The sequence below is a fragment of the Cebidichthys violaceus genome, unplaced genomic scaffold (assembly GCF_023349555.1).
Source record: "Cebidichthys violaceus isolate CVI_PGR_0920_01 unplaced genomic scaffold, fCebVio1.0.p SCAF_133, whole genome shotgun sequence".
In the NCBI taxonomy this organism is placed as follows: domain Eukaryota; kingdom Metazoa; phylum Chordata; class Actinopteri; order Perciformes; family Stichaeidae; genus Cebidichthys; species Cebidichthys violaceus.
Window position 1 is genome coordinate 304,688 of NW_027176300.1, and position 22,496 is coordinate 327,183.

Here is a 22,496-nt window from a genome sequence, read left to right on the forward strand (position 1 = left end):
AACGTCACAGGTGAGTTTGATTCAGTAGAAGTTTCCTGGACTAGAAGAACCTGATTATTGTCGTTAAAACTTCCTCTTACAGGATCTGTGAAATATGTTTCAGTTTAATCCGTTGAGGACGTTTAGTTTGATGTTTCAGTGAGATGTTGTTTCTTCTCATGAATGACTCAGACTTGTTTGGTCTCTTTACAGCAGAGAGGGATCGACCCAAACCTGAGACACCAGACACATCAAGGGGAGAAGAGATCCTTCACCGACAGGAAGTCCATCACAACCAGAGAGTCGGGGATGGATCGGTCTCTACTGTGGACTGGGAGTGATAGTAGTAGTAGGAACTCTGCTGGGTGTTTATTACTGTCTGTATAGAAAACATTCAATGAATCACTCTCCTCCTATAGAACTAGATCCAATGGATTTCTCCATGTAGACAAAGATGATTCTAGTCTCTGATGTCGGAGGTCCAAAGCAGCGTCTGAAGGTCTCGTTGTGGTGATCTGATGTCTGAATGAGCTGCTCAGTCACAGCTGGTCATCTTCATCTCGTCCTTCATCCTCCTCTTCATCACTGTATGATGGTTTCCATCTCGTCCTTCATCCTCCTCTTCATCACTGTAGACAGATGACAGAGGAATCAGAGCTCTGGTTCATTGTTCTGATCGGACTCTTCATCAGTTCATTACTGTAGTCTACATCTTAGATCTGAAACCATCAGTCTGTTCATTTTATTGAAATACTGCTGAGGAGCATGAATTCATCTTTCCATCTATGTTTGTTTGTTACAGTTATTTACTGTCATTGTCTCACTGTATTGAGTCAACACTGCTGTTAATGATGAAGACCACTAGAGTCCTTTATGTCAGCAGGTTACAGCTGTGATCATTTAAATAGGTCAGGCTTTTTAAATATATATATGAAGCCTTGTTGTCATCCTCCACCTGTCCACCAGGTGTCCTCAGACCCTCCTCATCCTGCTCACACGACCTTCACGCTCCACCTGCTCACCTGTGTCCCATTTTCCAAATCACCCGTGTCAGTACACATACCAGACCCTTTCCCCCATGTTTGTTTGTGTTGCACTGATTGAGTTCTGGATGTTTAGTGAACATCTGGAGACGTTGGTATCTTGCTCATTGTGGGACTTCTCTCAACATTCAAATGGGTCATTTTACTTGTCGTGTTAAAACACAACGACAGATAACATGTTGACTCATCACCACTGAGTCCACTCCCAAACAGAAAGCTCCTCTTCATCGATGTCTGCATAAAAACGCAAGGACATGAGAACTCACTGAAGGTGAAGAACTGTTCCATTCCTGCTTTAATAATTAATTGTATATATTTGTATTGTGACGTGTATTTTTTCTTGTATTTTTCTTTTTCTTTTTTCTTTATATATAATATTACGATTTTTATACCTGTACCTATTGCTGCTCTGGACCTATTGCTGCTTGTAACAAAATAATTTCCCCTCACGGGATCAATAAAGTTACTATCTATCTATCTCTATCTTAATTCTTCTTGATACACTTCTCGCACTCTGTTTGTTGCAGCCGGAAAACACAAAAAACCCAGAAGTGGAAAAGGAAATGGGTTTGTGGGTTATGGGTTTGTTAAAAACAGAGAGGATATAAAAAGGAAGACAAGACGGCACAAACACAGTCCAGAGATCTGAACATCGACTCCTGTTGCTGCTCGTCTCTGAGAAGAATTCAGACACAACTGGAGAACTTTGTCTCTTTATTTCTTTACACTGAAGACGCACAAGGTAATGAATGAATGTGTTAATGTTGCTGTTATTATCACATGAATCATGTTGAACAGATTCATATGTGAGGGTTGGTGGTTTTGAGCTCCACAGTTGAAAAGTCTGATCTCAGAGTGGATGAAGGAGTTTGGTGGTTGGGAGTGAATGCTGCGGTAAAATAAAGTTATGATCACTTCTGTGTATTAATGAACACATTTATGAAGTGAGGATTGATGCATTTGACAAGATATTTACGGTAATAACTGGTCGGTTCGTTCAGTAAAGAACAGTTAAAAAGACACATCAGAATATAACCTGATCCATTAACAAACAGCTGTATTATTTAAATTACACTTTATAACAACATCATGAGTGTGTGTGTGTTCACTGTGTGGTATCTGTTCTACATGTTGGTCATAGATGTTCATAGAGAGATTGATTCATGACGATAACTCAGCGAACATTTGTCCGGTGATGTAGTTCCAGTGTTTCTACACTGACTGCTGCTCCGTCTCTACAAGCTGCCACAACGTTTCATGACAGTGAGTAGAAACACAGCAGCAGCATTTCCACATGCTGCTGCTGTGTCTCTACTCACTGTCATGAAACGTTGTGTGTATTTCACTATTGATGACAATAAGAAGCTTGATGTGTTTGAGGAACACGGTTTGAAGGGAGAAACAAACAGTGAGCATTCATGCAGTTATCAGGTTGGGGAAGTTGCTTGTGGTGTCAGTGTCACATCCCTTGTGGTTAATCGTTCTGCTCAGTTGAATTCCTGTCAGATGTGAAACTAACTAACTAGATGGAAACCAGTCAGACAGGAGAGACAAAAAGTGAGCATGTACAATAAACCGCAAGCACAACCAATTTGACCACAGTCACTTGTTTACACATCATATCATATCATACCATATACAGTGTATATATATATATATATATATATATATATATATTCACTTATTTGACTGACTTTGACTATTTGAACACCTCCTTGTTGCTGGGGTTCTTCAGCTTGCAGTACTTGGTCACAGTGTCTCCTCAGTGTTTCGGCCTCTTCTGTCCCTCTCTTCAGGCTCCTTCGTCTCTATGAAGCCTTGTTGTCATCCTCCACCTGTCCACCAGGTGTCCTCAGACCCTCCTCATCCTGCTCACATGACCTTCACCTCCACCTGCTCACCTGTGTCCCATTTTCTAAATCACCCGTGTCAGTACACATACCAGACCCTTTCCCCCATGTTTGTTTGTGTTGCACTGATTGAGTTCTGGATGTTTAGTGAACATCTGGCAGAGTTTATATACGTATCATAAACCGAAACCTCTACTGTCAGAGAAGAGAGTGACGAGGTGAGCCTTCATTAATCCCTCAGAGAAAGTAGCTGAGGCGTGGTTAGCAGCAGCAGAGTCAGGAAGTCTATATGTTAACCGTGTAGACCACACTGTTGGTATGATTCAGTGATACGCAGCGTTTGTCACATGCAATGCAAATATAATATATAATGCCCTAGGGGGTGTGACTCCCTTAAAGAGATAACAACTGTATAAAGGATGTTGAATATTGTTTTGTTGAAGGCTTTTTCAACAGACTGCTGTGATACGTGCTCTGTTGTACAATCTTCCGCTTGCAAGCAAATAAACGACAAGACAACTTTGATTCTCATCAAGACTGTTTATTTCAATTGATTGAACTACAAATTCTTCTCCCGATTTACATAGAAACTTTCCATAACATTGTACACATCATGAAACGTGAAGAGTGAGCATGTGTTGATCACGAGGCAATAAATAAAGACAGTTGAAAAAATAAAGAGATGTTTGGTTTATTCTTATTAAACATTATACATATACCTCGTTGATTTAATTGTCACACTTAAATCCTGATATGAATGGTTAAACAGAAGAGGTCAAAGGGCCAAGATGAGAAGATATAATGGTGGTCCAAATAAAATGACTTCAGTTTTTATTGCCATTGGGATACAGAAAGTTTGACAATAGAATATTTTCTCATCTCACAAGACAATTGGGAACCAGCAGCTTCGATAGCCCCACAAAGCACCGAAATAGACCTATATTTGATCAATAATGTGTCTAATTTAATATAACAAGTCAAAAACAAAGTTATTATATGAAATCCAATTATAATACAATTATAGATTTTACTGTACGATTTTTGAGGAAATTAAAGGCTAAGTACAGTAGAATGTCATGAAATTAGACATGGACATAGTAGGGGTCCTCATGAACAACAATCCAGTGAAAGTGTAATAGAACCTCTTATGCATTTGTTTTTATAACCTGTCAAATATGGGGAAATTATGAATATTAATGCCATTTGAGCTAACTTTGCCTTTAATTTTCTCAAAAACTGTACAGTCAAGTTACATTACATTTGACATGGATCATCATGATCATGAAGGAAATGGTTTTATTACAGATCAAAGATTATTATTATTAGGTATTATTATAATTTTCGAACCCTTTTTCAATTAAAGATAGTACAGTAGTGCAACTTCAGATTTTATTATTGTTGGATTTCATATAATGTACAAAATAATGTCTTTGACTTGACAAATTGGGCAAATTATTGATCAAATAATCAATCAAAGGTTTATTTCCGTACTTTTTGGGCTATTCAAAACACGTCACCGATATTCCCCGGATGAAACTCACTCTGGGTTCCCTTCAACATCCTGTCGCTCGGTTTTTCCCCCGTGATTCAAATGAAGAGGCGGACTTGTTTAGACCTCAGTCGACGCTTCTCTCGAGTTCAGTCTTCTGCCGGTCAGTGAAAGGCGAGTTAATAAGTTACGTTTAAATGGACGCGCTGGAGCTCAGTTACACTGTTTCTCTCTCGCCTCTCATCTCAAGCTTCACTCTCCTCGTGCTCGTGCTGTTTTTCGTCTTCACACCCGTTGAAGGTAAGTTCATTCAACGAGTGGTTAAACTCGCGCCATACAGACTAAGCTATCATCCGGCTCAATTAACGAGACACCGCTTGCACCATAGACTAACAGCTGACTTGCATACGGTCATTCTATTGCCTTGACTTTTAATTTGACATTTTTTTACTTCCGGACTACCTGTCTTACTTTCTAATCTAATCTAACTTTCTATCTAAACGGACACGGACCAGGCGGGCACACCCCTCTGACTCCACTGACAGCTTGTGGCACATAATGACATCTACATATAAGCAGAGGAAGAGTGAAAATATTACATGTTTTTAAAAAAATGATTCGAACATTTAGGCATAACCACTTGTCAGGGTCATTCTTTAGATGCTTGGATGTCACGAGAAAGTGAAAAACAAACAAAAAAGAGTGAAAAACGTATTAGTTATGAATTATTGCAGCTGATAATCTTTGACTATTAAGGCCTAATAATCAGTAAAGATTGTGTTTTTGTTTCAAAACGGTCAGCAAAAAATCAGAAGTTTAGGAGTTCAAAGTTAAATTCTAGGATTGATGAAGAGTTTTTCTTCTTTTTAACAGTTAAAAAGATGTGACGCATTGAAGACACATCAGAATAGAACCTGATCCATTAATAAACAGCTGTATTATTTAAATTTGTCCGGTGGTGTACTTCCAGTGTTGCTGCTCCTCCGTCTCTACAAGCTGCCGCCACGGATCATGACAGCGAGTAGAGACACAGCAGCAGCATTTCCACATTTCCGCACGTTGTTGCAGCAGCGTCCCACTTGTCCCAGCAGCGTCCCACCGAAATGTGGAAACTGCAGAAACTGCTGCTGTCATGATCCGTCGTGTATTTCACGTGTATTTCGTGTATTTCACGTCGTGTATTTCACGATTGATGATAACAAGAAGCTTGATGTGTTTGAGGAACACGGTTTGAAGGGAGAAACAAACAGTGAACATTCATGCAGTTATCAGGTTGAGAAGTTGCCAGCAGTGTCAGAGGCTTTGTGGTTACTTGTTCTGCCCAGTTGAATTGCTGTTGTATGTATCCAGAGATGTATCACTGTCTCTGGATGGAAACAGGTCAGACGGGAGAAACAAAAAGTGAGCATGTGCAATAAACAAGAAACGGCGAGCACCAGCACTTTGAGCGCCTGAGTCTTTTGTTTTTATATCATATCACATCATATCACATCATATCATATCATATCATATCATATCATATCACAGATCCGCTCCACTCTGTTTGATACTTGCTGGTAAAGTCACAGCATTAGCAGGTCTTTCCACAGCTTGTAGTGTTTCAGAGACACCTGTTGACTGTTTCCTGTAGTGTTGAACATCTGGCGCTGTCTTGAAACATATTACTGCAGCTTCTACTTATTTTATTTGACTCTGAATGAAACGTCTTCAGGGAAACCAGCTTCAGCTGTGGTGGTAGTTCACGTTGACGCTGCATTGGCGTCACGTCTTTGTGTCATCAGTTGTGTGATGAGCAGGATGATAAACACAAAGCAGTGTTGTGATGTAGAGACAGACTGGAGATGTGTACCTCCAACACCTTGATGTGATGTTTGTGACTCTTCACCTCTGTCTGCTCTCACAGGGAGAAGATGATCTGCTGGATCCTGCTGCTCTTCATCCTGACCTCCTGTGACTGTGGTGAGTTGACTTTTGTATTGTTGAAGCACTACAGCTCTGAAGCATCACTAAACGCTCCACAGAAACATCTACAGATGACCTTTAAAGGCTCTCCTGTTAAAGCTGTCAGTGTGTCTGATCCTCACTCTCCCTCTCTGTCTCCTCAACAGCACCATTAGTAGTGAATGTGACACAGAGCTCCTATCAGGCAGAGGAGAACCACAACATCACTCTGGAATGGACCTTCACCACCAGAACAGACGGTTCCCTCAGCTCCATTTATATCTTCTGTGAGATGTTGACTGATGTCAGATCCTTCATCCTGTTTCATCTTCATGAAGGTGTCGAGGTCTCAGAGTCTCAGGATGAACAGTTTTCAGGACGAGTCCAGTTTGACAAAGACGTCCTCAGAGAAGGACGACTCAGACTCCACATGTCCAGACTCAGGACTAATGACTCAGGTCTCTACCTGTGTAAAGTGATCACAAGTGATGGGAGGGACTCTGAGAAATGTCACCTCAACGTCACTGGTGAGTTGATTCAGTAGAAGTTTCCTGGACTAGAAGAACCTGATTATTGTCGTAAAACTTCCTTCTTACAGGATCTGTGAAATATGTTTCAGTTTAATCCGTTGAGGACGTTTAGTTTGATGTTTCAGTGAGATGTTGTTTCTTCTCATGAATGACTCAGACTTGTTTGGTCTCTTTACAGCAGAGAGGGATCGACCCAAACCTGAGACACCAGACACATCAAGTGGAGGAAGAGATCCTTCACCGACAGGAAGTCCATCACAAGCAGAGAGTCGGGGATGGATCGGTCTCTACTGTGGACTGGGACTGACAGCTGCTGTACTGGTTTTGTATTTAATTGTTCGTTGCATTAAAAACTAGATTTCTACTCGGCACAACAAAACATACAGCATCCAAACCACATACAGGCAGAGTTAATAATTCAAGTGTTTGAACAAAGAGAGTCTGCTGGTGGACTTCAGTCAGTCTGAGACTCTGGATCTGTGTGGATCATATATCTGTGGATTCACTGCAGCATTAAGGTGTGAACAGAAATATAAAATGATGGTTTAACAATATGAGATTCAGCACAATACTAGTAATGTATCCAACCCCAGGGCTCTCTAACCAACACACTGAACCAACATCACTACTGTAATCAAACAATGATATTTAATAACCAGGGTTCATTAAGGAGCACGTTGACGTGACAACGTGAGCAATTAGCTGATATCAAGGAGGCAAAGAGTTTTACATAAAGGAAACACAAAATGTTACAAAAATAGCCACAGAGGAAGAGGATTAAAGAGTTCAACAGGAACCAGACCTGAACCATCTGAGAGGTCTGGACGCTTTATGAATGAGCAGCAGATTACAAATGTATCAGTGCTTCATAACAATAGTATTTTAAAGCCTGTGACACAAAGTGAGAAGATGACGATGATGATGATGACGATAGAACACAGAAACTGACTCTTCAACATGTTCATCTTGTTTTAGTCCACCAGGTGGCGCTGTTGGTCTTCCCGACATTTACAATTCAACATTACAATGAGTCACAGAAAGTCTGCACTGTGTTCAGATACATACAAACCTGAAACATGTGAAGGAAAGACGGAGATACTTAACTTTTTAATGTCTTCATTTAATTGTCTCTGCTGCCATCTGATTGGACGGTGATTTGCTGATCGGGTGATATCAGTTGTGTTGTTGTTACACTGAATGCTGGAATGTGAAGATACTCCTCTAATTATTTGTATTATGTACATGTACTATTACTTTCTTTATACCTGCTGTTTTGAATCACTTTATAATGTTTGAGGAAAGCAAAAACAACATTCTTACTATTGTAATGCACTTTATTGTTCTAAGCTAAAACAAAGAGGTGGAAGAAGTTTTCAGATCCGTACTGAAGTAAAAAATATGCCGACTAATACCTCACTGATAAACTACTCGGTTACAAGTAAAGGTCCTGCAGTGAATATGTTATTTACGGTAAAAGTATGCAAGTTTACTCATGAAGTACTCACTGTGCAGTGAAATGGTCCCTGTCAGTGTCTGACTATTATAAAGGATGTTTATGGGATTCATATTATTGCTGCGTTAATATTGTTGTTTTTTAAACTCAGCCAAAGAGGTGTCCCCACATACATTGTGAGAATTCTGGTTTACTGGTATGCTCACCAGACGATGCAAGTAAAATGGGGTAAAAGTGTCTCCGCCCCATTTGGGGTCAGCAATGGTGTCCAACAAGGGGGACACTAGTGCACTAGAGTCCTTTATGTCAGCAGGTTACAACTGTGATCATTTAAATAGGTCAGGCTCTTTAAATATAACTGATGAACACTTCTACTTTATACTTTACATGTGTCATCTGACTTCTGATCTGATCAATTTAATGTCAAACATTAACATGTTTCTTGTGTATTTCTATACTTTAGTTTAACAACTTGAAGGATCCAGTTGCTGAATGATTTGTACTTTTATTTCCTCACTAAATAAAATGAATTTAAATTCACTTATTTGATTGACTTTGACTATTTGAACACCTCCTTGTTGCTGGGGTTCTTCAGCTTGCAGTACTTGGTCACAGTGTCTCCTCAGTGTTTCGGCCTCTTCTGTCCCTCTTTTCAGGCTCCTTCGTCTCTATGAAGCCTTGTTGTCATCCTCCACCTGTCCACCAGGTGTCCTCAGACCCTCCTCATCCTGCTCACATGACCTTCACCTCCACCTGCTCACCTGTGTCCCATTTTCCAAATCACCCGTGTCAGTACACATACCAGACCCTTTCCCCCATGTTTGTTTGTGTTGCACTGATTGAGTTCTGGATGTTTAGTGAACATCTGGAGACGTTGGTATCTTGCTCATTGTGGGACTTCTCTCAACATTCAAATGGGTCATTTTACTTGTCGTGTTAAAACACAACGACAGATAACATGTTGACTCATCACCACTGAGTCCACTCCCAAACAGAAAGCTCCTCTTCATCGATGTCTGCATAAAAACGCAAGGACATGAGAACTCACTGAAGGTGAAGAACTGTTCCATTCCTGCTTTAATAATTAATTGTATATATTGTGTATTGTGACGTGTATTTTTCTTGTATTTTTCTTTTTCTTTTTTCTTTATATATAATATTACGATTTTTATACCTGTAACCTATTGCTGCTCTGGAACCTATTGCTGCTTGTAACAAAATAATTTCCCCTCACGGGATCAATAAAGTTACTATCTATCTATCTCTATCTTTAATTCTTCTTGATACACTTCTCGCACTCTGTTTGTTGCAGCCGGAAAACACAAAAAAACCAAGAAGTGGAAAAGGAAATGGGTTTGTGGGTTATGGGTTTGTTAAAAACAGAGAGGATATAAAAAGGAAGACAAGACGGCACAAACACAGTCCAGAGATCTGAACATCGACTCCTGTTGCTGCTCGTCTCTGAGAAGAATTCAGACACAAACTGGAGAACTTTGTCTCTTTATTTCTTTACACTGAAGACGCACAAGGTAATGAATGAATGTGTTAATGTTGCTGTTATTATCACATGAATCATGTTGAACAGATTCATATGTGAGGGTTGGTGGTTTTGAGCTCCACAGTTGAAAAGTCTGATCTCAGAGTGGATGAAGGAGTTTGGTGTTGGGAGTGAATGCTGCGGTAAAATAAAGTTATGATCACTTCTGTGTATTAATGAACACATTTATGAAGTGAGGATTGATGCATTTGACAAGATATTTACGGTAATAACGTGGTCGGTTCGTTCAGTAAAGAACAGTTAAAAAGACACATCAGAATATAACCTGATCCATTAACAAACAGCTGTATTATTTAAATTACACTTTATATCAACATCATGAGTGTGTGTGTGTTCACTGTGTGGTATCTGTTCTACATGTTGGTCATAGATGTTCATAGAGAGATTGATTGATGACAATAACTCTGCGAACATTTGTCCGGTGATGTACTTCCATTGTTTCTACACTGACTGCTGCTCCGTCTCTACAAGCTGTCGTGACGTTTCATGTCAGTGAGTAGAGACACAGCAGCAGCTGCTGCTGTGTCTCTACTCACTGACATGAAACGTTGTGTATTTCACTATTGATGACAATAAGAAGCTTGATGTGTTTGAGGAACACGGTTTGAAGGGAGAAACCAAAAGTAAACATTCATGCAGTTATCAGGTTGGGAAGTTGCCAGCAGTACCAGAGGCTTTGTGGTTTAATTGTTCTGCCCAGTTGAATTGTTGTCAGATGTGAAACTAACTCTGGATGGAAACAGGTCAGACGGGAGAGACAAAAAGTGAGCATGTGCAATAAACAAGAAACAGCGAGCACCAGCACTTTGAACGCCTGAATCACTTAGAAACATATCATATCACATCATATCATATCATATTACAGACCTGCTCCACTCTGATACTTGCTGGTAAAGTCTGTTTTGGAAAAACTTCTAATTATAAATCGGGAGAAGAGTTTTGTTCACAAATTCAAAGAAAATAATGAAGTCTTCAAATGATTCAAAGTTGTCCTCTTCTATTTTATTTTGCTTGCAAGGGAAAGATGCACCACAGCCGCCTCAGTCAGTGTCTGTGGTGAAAAGTTCAACATCGTACAAGATACCAAACCATGTTATGCACACATGAGTTCAGGCCCTGGGATAATCATAGACAAGGAGTAGATGTGTTAGATCTGTGCCCTGGCTATCGTTCTTATCTAAACACATGCCAAGTGTGTTTACTGGGAATCAGTGATGGTTTTTTATGGTCTGTCTTAAACTTGCCAGACACTGTGTCTTCACTTCCTCTCTCTGAAGTGGGAATGTGTGGCCAGCCTTGAGAAACAAGACACTGTGTTCAATAAAACTGATCAACTACTTCTATAGGACTGCTGTGTTATGTCAGTATTTGTGTTCCTCACCTTACCTTTCAGTTGTACATCTTTTAAAACATTCCATGATATAAGTATATATGTTTCCCATTACAAGTCACAGCATTAGCAGGTCTTTCCACAGCTTGTAGTGTTTCAGAGACACCTGTTGACTGTTTCCTGTAGTGTTGAACATCTGGCGCTGTCTTGAAACATATTCCTGCAGCTTCTACTTATTTTATTTGACTATGAATGAAACGTCTTCAGGGAAACCAGCTTCAGCTGTGGTGGTAGTTCACGTTGACGCTGCATTGGCGTCACGTCTTTGTGTCATCAGTTGTGTGATGAGCAGGATGATAAACACAAAGCAGTGTTGTGATGTAGAGACAGACTGGAGATGTGTACCTCCAACACCTTGATGTGATGTTTGTGACTCTTCACCTCTGTCTGCTCTCACAGGGAGAAGATGATCTGCTGGATCCTGCTGCTCTTCATCCTGACCTCCTGTGACTGTGGTGAGTTGACTTTTGTATTGTTGAAGCACTACAGCTCTGAAGCATCACTAAACGCTCCACAGAAACATCTACAGATGACCTTTAAAGGCTCTCCTGTTAAAGCTGTCAGTGTGTCTGCTCCTCACTCTCCCTCTCTGTCTCCTCAACAGCACCATTAGTAGTGAATGTGACACAGAGCTCCTATCAGGCAGAGGAGAACCACAACATCACTCTGGAATGGACCTTCACCACCAGAACAGACGGTTCCCTCAAGTCCATTTATATCTTCTGTGAGATGTTGACTGATGTCAGAGCCTTCATCCTGTTTCATCTTCAGAAAGGTGTCGAGGTCTCAGAGTCTCAGGATGAACAGTTCGCAGGACGAGTCCAGTTTGACAAAGACGTCCTCAGAGAAGGACGACTCAGACTCCACATGTCCAGACTCAGGACTAATGACTCAGGTCTCTACCTGTGTGAAGTGAAAACAGGTGATGGTGAAAGTTCGAGGACATGTCACCTAAACGTCACAGGTGAGTTGATTCAGTAGAAGTTTCCTGGACTAGAAGAACCTGATTATTGTCGTTACACTTCCTTCTTACAGGATCTGTGAAATATGTTTCAGTTTAATCCGTTGAGGACGTTTAGTTTGATGTTTCAGTGAGATGTTGTTTCTTCTCATGAATGACTCAGACTTGTTTGGTCTCTTTACAGCAGAGAGGGATCGACCCAAACCTGAGACACCAGACAAATCAAGTGGAGGAAGAGATCCTTCACCGACAGGAAGTCCATCACAAGCAGAGAGTCGGGGACGGATCGGTCTCTACTGTGGACTGGGACTGATAGTAGCAGTAACTCTGCTGGGTGTTTGTTACTGTCTGTATAGAAAACATTCAAAGATTCACTCTCTGCCTATGAAACAAGCTCCAATGATTCACTCTTCGTCTAGAGAACTAGATTCAAAGATTCTCTCCATACAGACAAAGATGATTCTAGTCTCTGATGTCGGAGGTCCAAAGCAGCGTCTGAAGGTCTCGTTGTGATGATCTGATGTCTGAATGAGCTGCTCAGTCACAGCTGGTCATCTTCTGTTCGTTTGTCTGTTACAGTTATCTGTTATTTACTGTCATTGTCTCACTGTATATAAAGTCAAGCTCATATTTAATGCCTATTAAATGAACCTTTGTATTGTTTTACCAGCAGACTGTTTGGTTTTGAACCCGTAGCAGCTCTCACATCTCTGAACACCATCACAGCACATTTACAATCAGGAGTTATCTGGAGAAACTGACCACATGCTGTGAATCTAAACGCTAACTTTCTCACATGAAAACATATTAAACCTTAATAACGCTTTTAGTAACAGAACTCAAAACTTTCTCGTGATGTGAAACTGTTCATGTATAAAGTGTGAATGTGCAACGTCAGCAGGAACATTTCTCCAAAAACATAAATGTTTTAATAGTTTCCCTCTGAGGTAGAAGTACACCGTGCTGCATGGGGTTTGAGTTGAGCTGCATATGTTGTGTTTGTGTGATAAATATGGAGGTTATGATTTGAATTAAGGTGTGAGACTATATGGGGAGATTATTTCCTTCTGCTTTTCAGAAATGTTGATGTTGATATCATTTTTAATAATGATAAGTAGTTTATGGACTGTTTTCTATGTTTCCTGTTCACTGCATTGTTCAAAATAAATACAAATGAAGTGAACCTAAATGATTCTTGATCCATTCATGTCCTCATGAATCTCACTAATATACATCATGACTGTATTAAATAATGAAGAATCAGCATATCGTTTGAGTCTTTTGAAAGTTATTCTGGACTCAGTGAGTTCAAATGAAGACGGTGAATAACAGACAGGATCAAACACAGTGAGGTTAAACTACAGTTTCATATTCAAACACATTCAGTGTCACCGTGTGGTGACTTCATGTGAGACAATCAACATCTGATCTGAGGCAACTGAAGTGAAGCACCATGAGGAAGATCTGAATAGCTGATCACTCATCAGTCATGTTCAAATGATTCATGAATAACAGAGATGAAATGGTGGTTATATATAAACACCTCCCTGATGCTGTTTAACATCACTTTCACTTTCAAGTGCAACAACATGGACGATGCAGCTCCTCCTGCAGCAGACGTTTGGTTCCCTCCTACTTCCTCATTGAAACATGAACGTTGAAAATGGTGTCGAGTCGTCCTCAGTTCTTTACAAATCTACCGCTGGTTAATGAAGCCCTTCATGATTTATAGGACATGAATACATGTCTGCTCTCTGAACCAAAGGAAAGCTTCGTGTTGAAGAATCGGGCTGCACGGTGGTGTAGTGACTAGTACTGTACTGTCACCTCACAACAAGAGCGTGACAGACGGTCCTTGTTCGATCCTTCTGTGTGGAGTTGGCTCTCCGATGACAAAACACGAGTCACACCCAAGTTGAGACTGTCATAACGTTCAAGTGACAGAATCCTGAAGTGTTGTGAGCAGTGTCACAACACAGAGAGAGCTCTGTCATCAGAGTGCTTTCTGCTCTTAGACCTCGCGTGCTGCTTGTCGCTGAGAATAGCTGGAGGAAAATGTTGTAGGTCGGGCCATCAATCAATCCAGCAAACATGCCAGTATGATGTAATGTAAACAGAGTGAGGTATCAAACACGCATTACTACTTTACAGTTAAATATTTAACATTTATTCCAACAGGGAAAAAATCAGTAAATAACACTTTGATAAACACGTCAGGACATCTTATGTGTGTCATCCTCACAGGATTCAGTACAATATATATCATATAATAATATTCAGTATAATATAATAATATATATATCATATAATAATATTCAGTATAATATAATAATATATATATATCATATAATAATATTCAGTATAATATAATAATATATATATATCATATAATAATATTCAGTATAATATAATAATATATATATATTATAATAATATTCAGTATAATATAATAATATATATATCATATAATAATATTCAGTATAATATAATAATATATATATATATATCATATAATAATATTCAGTATAATATAATATATATATATATCATATAATAATATTCAGTATAATATAATATATATATATATCATATAATAATATTCAGTATAATATAAAACGCACACATACATATATAGATATAAGCTATGATGAGTTTTCACTGTTAATTCACCATCTCAATTAAATGTCGATGTCTCAATGACCAAGTTAAGTGTCCTGTTGTTCTCATGTTTCCTTACTTCCTCATCCCTCACTCCCTAACTGTCTGTGCTTATTGGTCTGACTCTTACGTCTGTCACCGCATGTCGAACAGAAAGGAGAGGGCTGTACCTGTAAAGTTAGAATGGGCTGGACCAAATGTCATTGGCTGGGAGACAAAGATGGGAGGGACCTCCCGTTGTATGCAGCCAATGAACACCGTTAATATTGAGCACATAGACAGTGACGTGTGTGTGGAGCGTTTGATGAAACGTGCGAGTTTCCTACAAGAGTCAACAAATCACTAGAAATGGTTGTAATGTTTTGTTTGCTCTTTAGTTTGTTCCTCTAACGCGCCAAACTGACGTGATGAATCTCAGGAGGTCAGATGGTGAGAAGACTTCAGAGTGTTGATGACTGAAGACGAACAAGGTAAGACGATTCAACGGTTGAACAGACGAACACAAATCAGAACATAACAAAAATAACAGCTGTATTATTTAGTGAAGCCTTTTATATCAACATCATGAGTGTGTGTGTGTGTGTGTGTGTGTGTGTGTGTGGGTGTGTGTGTGGGTGTGGGTGTGGGTGTGGGTGTGGCTCAGCGAGCATTTGTCCGCGTGGTGTAATACCGGCTGCACTGCGCTGACACTGCTGACTGCTGCTCTGTCTCTACAAGCTGCCGCGACGGATCATGGCAGCTCGTAGAGTCACAGCAGCAGCATTTCCGTATGCCTCTGTAGAGGCCATGATCCTTCGTGTATTTCACATGTGAAATGTCCTAAAAACTCGTTTAGAACGTTGGACTACAGAAACAGCCCATAAAGACAGTCTAATGCATATTAAATATAAAAAGTTATGGTAATCCAAGAAATAAAATACTGCAAGTAAATTAGACTTTTCAACAACATCATGAGTGTGTGTGTGTTCACTGTGTGGTATCTGTTCTACATGTTGGTCATAGATGTTCATAGAGAGATTGATTGATGACGATAAGAAGCTTGATGTGTTGGAGGAAACATGAGAGAACTGTTAGATAGATAGATAGATAGATAGATAGATAGATAGATAGATAGTAACTTTATTGATCACGCGAGGGGAAATTATTTCGTTACAAGCAGCAATAGGTTCCAGAAGAGTTTTAGAGAGTTAGAGGAGTTTTAAAGAGTTTGAGGAACTGAAGGGAGAGACAAACAGTGAGCATGCGCAATAAACTAGAGCGAGATTGAGCAATAGCGCCTGAGTTACTTATTAAGCTCGTTCGAGATGAACTGCGCCTCTCTGACTCGTACAGTTATACTATATAATATATGTTATATATATTATATACATTACCTCTGACAGGACAATGAAACATGGTCCACAGTTTCTTCTTCTTCTTCATAAAATTCACGTTTTCCATTATTATGCTTTCTAATAACATAGAGGGAACTGTTAAGACCAGTATGGCCATTCCTTAGTCTAGTCATAATCGTCTCCTCTTTCCTAGTTCGTCCACTAGATCCTGCACTCTAACCTGCACTCTATACAGTATATATATATATATATATATATATATATATATATATGTATATGTGTGTGTGTGTGTGTGTGTGTGTGTGTATATATGTGTATGTATGTATATGTGTGTGTGTATATATATATATATATACGTATATATATATACGTATATATATATACGTATATATATACATATATGTATATATATATATATATACATATATGTATATATATATTTATATATATATACCGATCGCCGGTGATCGATTCTGCGCATGCCTGGTTTATGTCGAACGAACCTATTACCACATCATATCATATCACATCACATCACATCACATCACATCACATCACATCACATCACATCACATCACATCACATCACATCATATCACATCACATCATATCACATCATATCATATCACAGATCCGCTCCACTCTGTTTGATACTTGCTGGTAGAGTCACAGCATTAGCAGGTCTTTCCACAGCTTGTAGTGTTTCAGAGACACCTGTTGACTGTTTCCTGTAGTGTTGAACATCTGGCGCTGTCTTGAAACATATTCCTGCAGCTTCTACTTATTTTATTTGACTATGAATGAAACGTCTTCAGGGAAACCAGCTTCAGCTGTGGTGGTAGTTCACGTTGACGCTGCATTGGCGTCACGTCTTTGTGTCATCAGTTGTGTGATGAGCAGGATGATAAACACAAAGCAGTGTTGTGATGTAGAGACAGACTGGAGATGTGTACCTCCAACACCTTGATGTGATGTTTGTGACTCTTCACCTCTGTCTGCTCTCACAGGGAGAAGATGATCTGCTGGATCCTGCTGCTCTTCATCCTGACCTCCTGTGACTGTGGTGAGTTGACTTTTGTATTGTTGAAGCACTACAGCTCTGAAGCATCACTAAACACTCCACAGAAACATCTACAGATGACCTTTAAAGGCTCTCCTGTTAAAGCTGTCAGTGTGTCTGCTCCTCACTCTCCCTCTCTGTCTCCTCAACAGCACCATTAGTAGTGAATGTGACACAGAGCTCCTATCAGGCAGAGGAGAACCACAACATCACTCTGGAATGGACCTTCACCACCAGAACAGACGGTTCCCTCAGCTCCATTTATATCATCTGTGAGATGTTGACTGATGTCAGATCCTTCATCCTGTTTCATCTTCATGAAGGTGTCGAGGTCTCAGAGTCTCAGGATGAACAGTTTTCAGGACGAGTCCAGTTTGACAAAGACGTCCTCAGAGAAGGACGACTCAGACTCCACATGTCCAGACTCAGGACTAATGACTCAGGTCTCTACCTGTGTGAAGTGAAAACAGGTGATGGTGGTGGTTCTAGGAAATGTCACCTCAACGTCACAGGTGAGTTGATTCAGTAGAAGTTTCCTGGACTAGAAGAACCTGATTATTGTCGTAAAACTTCCTTCTTACAGGATCTGTGAAATATGTTTCAGTTTAATCCGTTGAGGACGTTTAGTTTGATGTTTCAGTGAGATGTTGTTTCTTCTCATGAATGACTCAGACTTGTTTTGGTCTCTTTACAGCAGAGAGGGATCGACCCAAACCTGAGACACCAGACACATCAAGGGGAGGAAGAGATCCTTCACCGACAGGAAGTCCATCACAACCAGAGAGTCGGGGACGGATCGGTCTCTACTGTGGACTGGGACTGACAGCTGCTGTACTGGTTTTGTATTTAATTGTTCGTTGCATTGAAAACAAGATTTCTACTCGGCACAACAACACATACAATCTAAAACACATACAGGCAGAGTTGTTAAGAATTCAAGTGTTTGAACAAAGAGAGTCTGATGGTGGACTTCAGTCAGTCTGAGACTCTGGATCTGTGTGGATCATATATCTGTGGATTCACTGCAGCATTAAGGTGTGAACAGAAATATAAAATGATGGTTTAACAATATGAGATTCAGCACAATACTAGTAATGTATCCAACCCCAGGGCTCTCTAACCAACACACTGAACCAACAACACTACTGTAATCAAACAATGATATTTAATAACCAGGGTTCATTAAGGAGCACGTTGACGTGACAACGTGAGCAATTAGCTGATATCAAGGAGGCAAAGAGTTTTACATAAAGGAAACACAAAATGTTACAAAAATAGCCACAGAGGAAGAGGATTAAAGAGTTCAACAGGAACCAGACCTGAACCATCTGATGTGAAACACTCAAACATAAGTTTGATCAAAGATTACATCAGAAAAATGACAAAAAAAACAACATAATACAAAAATATGAACAATAGAATAACAATTATTAATAGTGACATCATTATAAAATATAATTGCATGAAGAGTAAAGTAAACAGATAAAGAAAATAAGTGTCAGTTCAGAAGTAGAACTGACACCAGTGTTTAATAGAAGCTCAAATATAGATCAGTATATAGAGGAGTGATATTATGAATGATATAGAAAAGTATATATTTATATATACCTTGTATATTAATTCTGTACATGAACCTTTTGCACATAAAGCTTTATGTGATGAATTTGTTCATATTATTGAGGAATCCACAGAAGCTGGAAGATTTCTGTGTTTTTTTGTGTATATATATATATATATATATATATATATATATATATAGTTACGCTAGTGCTGGTCAAGTTAACGCATTAATTAGTTAATTAACGGCGACAATTATTTTAGCGCGCGTCAACGCAGTTTTCTTTATTATTATTAAACGGACATTTTTAACACAAGAACCGGTGTTACGGTTTAACCAGGGACCCTGTTAACTGGAGACCTTCAGCCGAATGCGTCAATTTGAAACAGCTGCCGTAACTATGACAACAGACACATTGGTTAAACCGTAACACCGGGCAGCGAGCGGTGAACACTCACTGGTGTCTCTTCCTTCACTTCCTGTTTCCTTCACCTTCATTCCCCTGGGTCCTAAGTCCCTCCCGGTACAGCTTCTTATCACCCTCTATGTACCAACGTACATTTATAACAAATACCACACATAGTACACGGTACTCAGCGCTGCATATGTGTCTGACCAAAATACAAAAAAAGCAAAAAAGAAATGATTCATTTAAATTATTTTTGTAGAGTTTTTAAAGTGTTTTTGTTTGGAATATGTATAATAAGCATATCATTTAGTTATCACTACTGAGAATTTAACAAACATTAAAAAACATGACAGATAGGTTTGCAGTTTTCAAGGTGTACATTTCAAATTGCATCTATTACACATGAAAATAAAGTTGTGAACTGAATATCAATGATCAGAATCATTATAACTGTATTTTAACTGCTGCTGTGTAAAAGGAATACTACTGTTAAAAATAACCTGATTTGTTTAAAGCGTTTCAAACCAAATGTTATTGCACTTTTGTTCATATAGTAGTACTTTTAAAATAAAAGTGTGCAATACACTACTTTTGAATTTTGCACATAATGAGATTAATCGCAAAAAAAATCATGCGATTAAAAATTGTAATCGTTGCCCAGCGTGCATATATATATATATATATATATATTAATATATACCCTGTTATTGTTGTTGAAGGTGTTATTTACTGTTATTGATCGTCATTCTCTCACTGTATTGAGTCAACACTGATGTTACTGATGAAGACCACTAGAGTCCTTTATGTCAGCAGGTTACTTTATTTTATGTGTGTCATCTGACTTCTGATCTGATCAATTTAATGTCAAACATTAACATGTGTTTTGTGTATTTCTATGCTTTAGTTTAACAACTTGAAGGATCCAGCTGCTAAATGATTTGTACTTTTCTTTCCTCACTAAATAAATGAATTTAAATTCACTTATTTGACTGACTTTGACTATTTGAACACCTCCTTGTTGCTGGGGTTCTTCAGCTTGCAGTACTTGGTCACAGTGTCTCCTCAGTGTTTCGGCCTCTTCTGTCCCTCTCTTCAGGCTCCTTCGTCTCTATGAAGCCTTGTTGTCATCCTCCACCTGTCCACCAGGTGTCCTCAGACCCTCCTCATCCTGCTCACATGACCTTCACCTCCACCTGCTCACCTGTGTCCCATTTTCTAAATCACCCGTGTCAGTACACATACCAGACCCTTTCCCCCATGTTTGTTTGTGTTGCACTGATTGAGTTCTGGATGTTTAGTGAACATCTGGCAGAGTTTATATACGTATCATAAACCGAAACCTCTACTGTCAGAGAAGAGAGTGACGAGGTGAGCCTTCATTAATCCCTCAGAGAAAGTAGCTGAGGCGTGGTTAGCAGCAGCAGAGTCAGGAAGTCTATATGTTAACCGTGTAGACCACACTGTTGGTATGATTCAGTGATACGCAGCGTTTGTCACATGCAATGCAAATATAATATATAATGCCAGAATCCGTGTAGCATATTAGGATAGTACGAATAATAATTTGTCTTTTTGTTGGTCCATCTTGATCTGATGAGGACGGACACAGTGGAACTCAGACCAGAAGACAGTTTCGTCTTGAGGTGCAGATCTTTATGGTGACTGATGACGCACAAGGTAGATAAAAAACACCCGGTTCATTTGTAGTGAGTGTGACTCAGAACCATCCCATCAGGACTAAACTAATTCACCTTGCATGGTAGCCTCTGTCATCAGAGTATGACTGTGTGTGAAGGGCTGAATCATGACATGTAGTGTCCATTCACGAGAAAATAACACTTTTTATCACTCTTCTATTTTTGCATGTAGTGCACGAGTACTAAAAGATGAACACAATGGATATCAACTCTTTTTATAAGCTAGCATTATGTTTAATCACTCACTGAATGTTGGGTCATTGCTATATTTCAAATAAAGAGTCTATCAAAACCAAAAACAGCTTCTTCATTATGTTTTCTACCAAATGTAACTGTGGACTCCTCAATAAGACGAACACGTTCATCACATAGAGCTTTGAGTTCCAATGGTTAACGTAGAGAAAGAAGCAGAGATTAAATATATACGTGTTATACAAGGTACACAAGCTTCTCAGCATTGTTTCAATACATTGCAGATTTCAGTTTTTATAACGGACTCATAGAAAACTGCAGGTTTACTTCAGCTCAGAGCAGAAGACCTTTCTGTTCACCATTTTATCAAATACAATTTGGAAACACACACACAGATCTCTTTTTATTTGAATGTTTCTGATAAACTGAAGAATGTGTTCCTTTGTGTGTTAAGCTCAATAAAGTCAAATGTCACGAATGTCTTTGTTTTCTCCTTTTCTCTCTTTGTCTACTTGTCTAAAACTGTGTGTGTGTGTGTGTGTGTGTGTGTGTGTGTGTGTGTGAGTGTGTGTGTGTGTGTGTGGCTCTCTGCATGTACAGGAATGCTGGCTGATCTTAAAGAGACGTTGATCCCTTTGTCTCCAAGTTACATTTATATTGTTTTTTCTTCTTTTCGTTCTTTGTTTTTTTATTAATTCACTTTAATCTATAACACTTCATAATTCAATGACCAATAAACTACATTTAATTCACATCAATCTCGGCCCTTCTAACAAATGTTTATTTAAAAAAAACCTCTACTTTTTGAATCCCGATTTATTTTTATTTTATCGATTTTTTTACATTTTATTGTTTAATTCTTGTCATTTTTAGTCTTCTCATATTGTATGATAGTTGTTTATGTGTTGTTGTTTTTCCCGTGGAGCTCTTGGGCTGTCTATTTGTATAAATGGTGCTGTATGAATACATAAAGTTGAGACTAAAGTATCATTTTGAGGCGTTTACTGTCTTCATTGGGTCCATCGGACCACTTCTCCTCAGAGGAACAAGTTCCACGTTCCTCTTCTTCTGTGTATCTCTACACTGAGGAGGACCTCAGTCTTCCTCGTGTGCTCCTCCTCTTTGGAGGTGAGCTGTTTGTAGGAGGGCTGGAGGAGAGTCTAGATCCAGAACCTACATGTTAGTAACAGAGACAAACAAGCTGGAACCAAAGGAAAGCTTCTTGTTTTCTACAAGGAAATGAAACTTCTATCTCTTCACCTGTCTGTTGATGTTCTTCTACAACGACGTTTATTGTGAAGATGATGAAACATCACTTTATTAAAGAGCTGTTTTGTGATGAACTATGAAAGCACTAACAGTAAACAGTGTCTCAATGACGTCATTCATTCACCA

At 39.2% G+C, this 22,496-nt stretch overlaps 3 protein-coding genes and 1 long non-coding RNA gene across 9 annotated transcripts in view; all 4 read left to right on the forward strand.

Moving 5' to 3' along the window:
• LOC137870698 (programmed cell death 1 ligand 1-like) overlaps window positions 1–8,825 on the forward strand; it is an 11,145-nt gene extending 2,320 nt beyond the window's left edge. Inside the window, exons 1-4 of one of the 3 annotated variants that reach the window (XM_068708110.1) lie at window positions 4,473–4,661; window positions 6,265–6,320; window positions 6,470–6,829; window positions 7,011–8,825. In XM_068708110.1, coding sequence (XP_068564211.1) covers window positions 6,272–6,320; window positions 6,470–6,829; window positions 7,011–7,189 — 588 coding nt within the window. In that variant the 5' untranslated portion in view covers window positions 4,473–4,661; window positions 6,265–6,271 and the 3' untranslated portion in view covers window positions 7,190–8,825. Of the gene's footprint in view, window positions 1–4,472; window positions 4,662–6,264; window positions 6,321–6,469; window positions 6,830–7,010 lie in introns of those variants that run through there. The other 2 variants (XM_068708109.1, XM_068708112.1) reach the window with 2 other exon arrangements.
• Window positions 1,721–3,551, forward strand: LOC137870683 (uncharacterized). Its single transcript, XR_011102725.1, has 2 exons — window positions 1,721–1,764; window positions 2,819–3,551. It is a non-coding gene; the product is annotated as an uncharacterized lncRNA (long non-coding RNA).
• Window positions 8,826–9,721: 896 nt separating the features above from the next.
• On the forward strand, window positions 9,722–13,383 carry LOC137870699 (uncharacterized). 3 transcript variants are annotated; one of them, XM_068708114.1, is made up of 4 exons: window positions 9,722–9,814; window positions 11,633–11,688; window positions 11,838–12,197; window positions 12,379–13,383. In XM_068708114.1, the coding sequence occupies exons 2-4, from the start codon at window positions 11,640–11,642 to the stop codon at window positions 12,705–12,707; spliced, it is 738 nt and encodes a 245-aa protein (XP_068564215.1). In that variant the 5' UTR covers window positions 9,722–9,814; window positions 11,633–11,639; the 3' UTR covers window positions 12,708–13,383. The 3 variants fall into 3 exon arrangements, with proteins under 3 accessions (XP_068564215.1, XP_068564216.1, XP_068564214.1); XM_068708115.1 differs by lacking the exon at window positions 9,722–9,814 and having other exon boundaries at window positions 11,419–11,688; window positions 12,382–13,383; XM_068708113.1 differs by lacking the exon at window positions 9,722–9,814 and having other exon boundaries at window positions 11,423–11,688.
• A 1,763-nt stretch (window positions 13,384–15,146) lies between these two features.
• LOC137870700 (uncharacterized) lies at window positions 15,147–20,192 on the forward strand. 2 transcript variants are annotated; one of them, XM_068708116.1, is made up of 4 exons: window positions 15,147–15,322; window positions 17,193–17,248; window positions 17,398–17,757; window positions 17,940–20,192. In XM_068708116.1, exons 2-4 carry the CDS (start codon window positions 17,200–17,202, stop codon window positions 18,227–18,229), a joined length of 699 nt encoding a protein of 232 aa, XP_068564217.1. In that variant the 5' UTR covers window positions 15,147–15,322; window positions 17,193–17,199; the 3' UTR covers window positions 18,230–20,192. The 2 variants fall into 2 exon arrangements, with proteins under 2 accessions (XP_068564217.1, XP_068564218.1); XM_068708117.1 differs by having other exon boundaries at window positions 17,943–20,192.
• Window positions 20,193–22,496: the final 2,304 nt, after the last annotated feature.